The sequence below is a fragment of the Tupaia chinensis genome, unplaced genomic scaffold (genome assembly GCF_000334495.1).
Source record: "Tupaia chinensis unplaced genomic scaffold, TupChi_1.0 Scaffold000421_1, whole genome shotgun sequence".
NCBI classification, from domain to species: Eukaryota; Metazoa; Chordata; class Mammalia; order Scandentia; family Tupaiidae; genus Tupaia; species Tupaia belangeri.
The window spans coordinates 358,792-362,722 of NW_006159926.1; the positions used below are offsets into that span (position 1 = coordinate 358,792).

Here is a 3,931-nt window from a genome sequence, read left to right on the forward strand (position 1 = left end):
AAAGAAAGAAAGAAAGAAAGAAAGAAAGAAAGAAAGAAAGAAAAAGAAAAAAAAAAAAAGAAGCTATGCTAGATTGCAAAATATTTTTTGCACCAAAATAAACTTGCATTTTAACCTCATTTTTCTGTGACCTTCCTGAAACCTCTCTGTATAATAGAAGCAGCTTAAATGGATTCATCAAGTATGAAAAGTTAAGGACCACAATATGATCTTAACTGGTTAACTAAGGAGATGATCGTAGTTGTGGAAAGCAACTTTGTGCTCAGTATACGTTCAAGTACTGTACCTTTTGAGTTCTTTTACTTGACCTGTAGTAAACAATAAGTCTTACATCATGGCCTACTATAAATTGTGTATATACCTACATACAAACATTCCATGAATTACACGAATTATAAGTACATTTATTTATACACACACACACATGTATATATAAATATGTATTTTATGTAAGACCATGAACTAGTAGGCACTATACCTGTTTAGTATTCGTTTTTTCCTTTAATTCTGATTATGACCTACAAAAGTGATTTACAATTCACTGTCATGGTACAGTTTGAAAAATAACTTGGGGGCCAGCAGATGGAATAATGGTTATATCACTGGACTCCCACGTAGTCAGCTATGGTTCAAATCCTGGACCTGGCAGTTTAAAACTCAACACCGGGCACACGTGTATGCATACCCCAAATCCTGCAAGACTGGAGAAGGGATTACAGCGTGGCTATCCCCTTTAGGGGGTGATTTTTCACTTTCTATCTCTGTCTCTCCAGTGAGCGCATGCACCCTATAGTAAAAATCTCTCTTAGAAAAGAAAAGAAAAATAACTTGGAAAAACCTTCACACACATTTATACGACAATGTATAAAATGTTCATTGTAACAGAGTTTTATAACTGTCTAATGAATAATTAACAACAAATTGTGTTGCATTCATTCAATAGACTACATTATAGCAGTAATAATTTAACAAACAAGAACTACTAGGTCGTCAGAAAAGTCATGATGCATTTTTGTATAGAAAAACAGGAAGACACGTCATGACTTTTCTACGACCCAGCGCATATATTGTGTGGATTAATCTGAAAAGCATAATATGAACCCAAATGAACAAATTATAGAACAGTAGTCAAATCTGAATTTTTTAAAATGTTAAGGAGGGGCCAGCAGGCGACGTTGGTGATTAAGGCACTGGACAGTCCCACATGGCCAACCATAGTTCAAGTCCTGGACGTAGTGGCTTGTTTCCTTACTTTCCTTCTCTCTGTGTCTGTCTTTGGTCAAATTAAATAAATGAATGAATAAATAAAATTAAATAAAAAATTCTTTAAAAAAAAGTTAAGCAAAAAATACCTTTGCAACCAGCAGATGGCATGGTGGTTATGGCTCTGAACTCCCACACATAGTTCAAGTCCCAGACCCAGTGACTTGAAAATCACGCCAGATGTGTGTGTGTATGTGCATGTGCCCAAAATCTCAAGAGAATAGAGGAGAAGGGATTGCAGCCTGGCCACCCATCTTGGGGGGCAATTTCTCACTTTCTTTCTTTCCTGCTTATGTCCTATAGCAAAAAAGGTAAAATGAAAAAAAAAGAAAAATACATTCTATATATTGTTATAAACATGATTATAAATATAAAAACATGCATAAGAATGAAAACAGAGTATTGGTTACTTTTGGGTAGAGGGAAGAGGTATACAGGGGACAGTTCAACTGTATTTGTTTATTTTATTTCTTATATCTGAAATCAGTCTAGCAAAATCTGTTAAAACTAGATAGAAATACATCAATAGTATATTATTCTGGATCCTTGTTTGCATATATAAAAAAAGCAGTAATAAACAACTAAAATTGAGAAATATTTTATAGTAGTAAAGTTTTATAACTTTTGCAATAAAATACACTCAGAACTGCTGATTTTTCTCTGTATCACAAGAATACAATTCCATTAGATAAAAATGGAGAGCATGCTTTCTTCCAAAATTGCCGGCTTTAGATTTTGCTCCTCACTTCCCTTCTTTCTTATCCCCAATCCCTGCTCTTTCTTTCTTTCTCTCTCTCTTTTTTTTTTTTTTTGAGAGGTTTTCGCTATAGGTCGCGTGCGCTCACCAGACAGACAGAGAGAGACAGAGAGACAGAAAACGAGAAATCATCCCCAAGGGGGGATGTTCACGCCACAGTCCCTTCTCCTCCATTCTCTTCTTGGGATCTTGGGCACGGATGCACACGCGCCCGGTGTGAGTTCTAAGCCACTAGGTCTGGGACACGAATCGCGGTTGACTATATGGGAATCCAGTGACATAGCCATTACGCTAACTGCTGGTTCCCTTCCTACTCTTTCTGTAGCAGTTTTGTTTTAAGACAAAAGTGAGAATTAAACTAGCTAAGATTAATAATTTAATGTTTATTTTGCACTTTAGATTTTACTAAACAATTTTTTATTTCCTATTATGGGGCTTATTTTTATTTTTTATTTTTTGGAGAGGTTTTTGCTATAGGGCACGTGCGCTCACCAGACAGACAGAGAGAGACAGAAAGTGAGAAATCACTCCCCAGGGGGGATGGTCACACCGCAATCCCTTCTCCTTCATTCATTCTCCTCTCAGGATCTTGGGCACGCACGCACACGCACCCGGCGTGAGTTTTAAGCCACTGGGTCCAGGACGCAAACCACGGTCGACTACATGGGAGTCCAGCGACATAGCCATTACGCTAACTGCTGGTCCCAGGGCTTATTTTTAATCACTTTCATAGAAAGTCATTCTAGCCAACAGATGAGGAAATTGGTGTATTAGGTTGTCAGGAAAGTCACAAGGTGTTTTTCTATGTAAGCATGCAGCATGACTTTCTCAACGACACAGTAGTTCTTTCAAATTATTACTTTGGGAAAAAAATATTTTTTTCCCCCTGTGGAGCATGTACAATCACCAGAAAGAAACAGAGAGAGGGGAAAAAAAAGGGAAGTGAAAAAGCATACTTGAGGGGGCCTGGCCAGACTGTAATCTTTTTTTCCTCCATTCGTCTTTGGGAATTTTGGGCACACATGCAGCATGTTTTTTAAGCTGCTGGGTCTAGGACTCAAATTGCACAGTCACGTGGATCTATCCGTGTTAACCACCACAAAAGTAGCTGGTTCAAACAAAACAGTAGTCTGCTCCAGGAACCCACTATACTCAAAGACATGGTGTTAGACTAGGGGTTCCCATCAGATTTTTGCTAGTTCTAGCATTCTAGACTCTTAGTTTGAAGTCTGTCTTGTGCTGTATTATTAGTTCTTTGAAATTAAGCAGTGTGTTCTAAGTCCTTTGACCTCATAATACACAGAATAATGTAGTTAATTTATTGTACAATAAAAATTAATTGAAAGAATGGACCACACATCTTTGAGTTCCATGGTGCACTTTACACAGATACCTCTATTTGTGCCACGCTGGTTAATAACTTGACTCTTTCTTTCTCTGTTCAGTGATTTAGAATCTAGAAGAGAAGTAAAAAAGGAAGAAGGCGAAGCTTTTGCACGAGAACATGGACTTATCTTCATGGAAACTTCTGCTAAGACTGCTTCTAATGTAGAAGAGGTAAATAGCAGGCTCTTATAAAAGTTTATCTTTTTGCTAAGTAGAAATGTTTCATATACCTTAACATTTATTTGTTGATATTTCTTCCATAAGAGTTCAGTCTCTGATAGTCTTTGAATATCATAGACAGTAGGAAAATTTTCTCCTTTGAAATGCCTTGTAACATTCATCTTCTGTCAGATTCTTAAATTTCATTGTGAGATGTCTCTTGAAGCCCCAGTGCTTTAACACATCTTTTGTGTGTATTTTACCTGAAATCTTTTTTATGTTTCATGCAAGGAGGAGGATAAAGAACACTAATGAAATTTGGAATATTTTTTCTCATAGTGTGTGTACACTTGACAGAGAGAGAGG

At 36.9% G+C, this 3,931-nt stretch overlaps 1 protein-coding gene across 1 annotated transcript in view; it reads left to right on the forward strand.

Moving 5' to 3' along the window:
• Nucleotides 1-3,931, forward strand: part of RAB2A (RAB2A, member RAS oncogene family) — a 64,555-nt gene that overhangs the window by 32,124 nt on the left and 28,500 nt on the right. Inside the window, exon 5 of the mRNA XM_006154766.2 lies at nt 3,466-3,577. Within this exon, the coding sequence (XP_006154828.1) occupies nt 3,466-3,577 (112 nt within the window). The remainder of the gene's footprint in view (nt 1-3,465; nt 3,578-3,931) is intronic.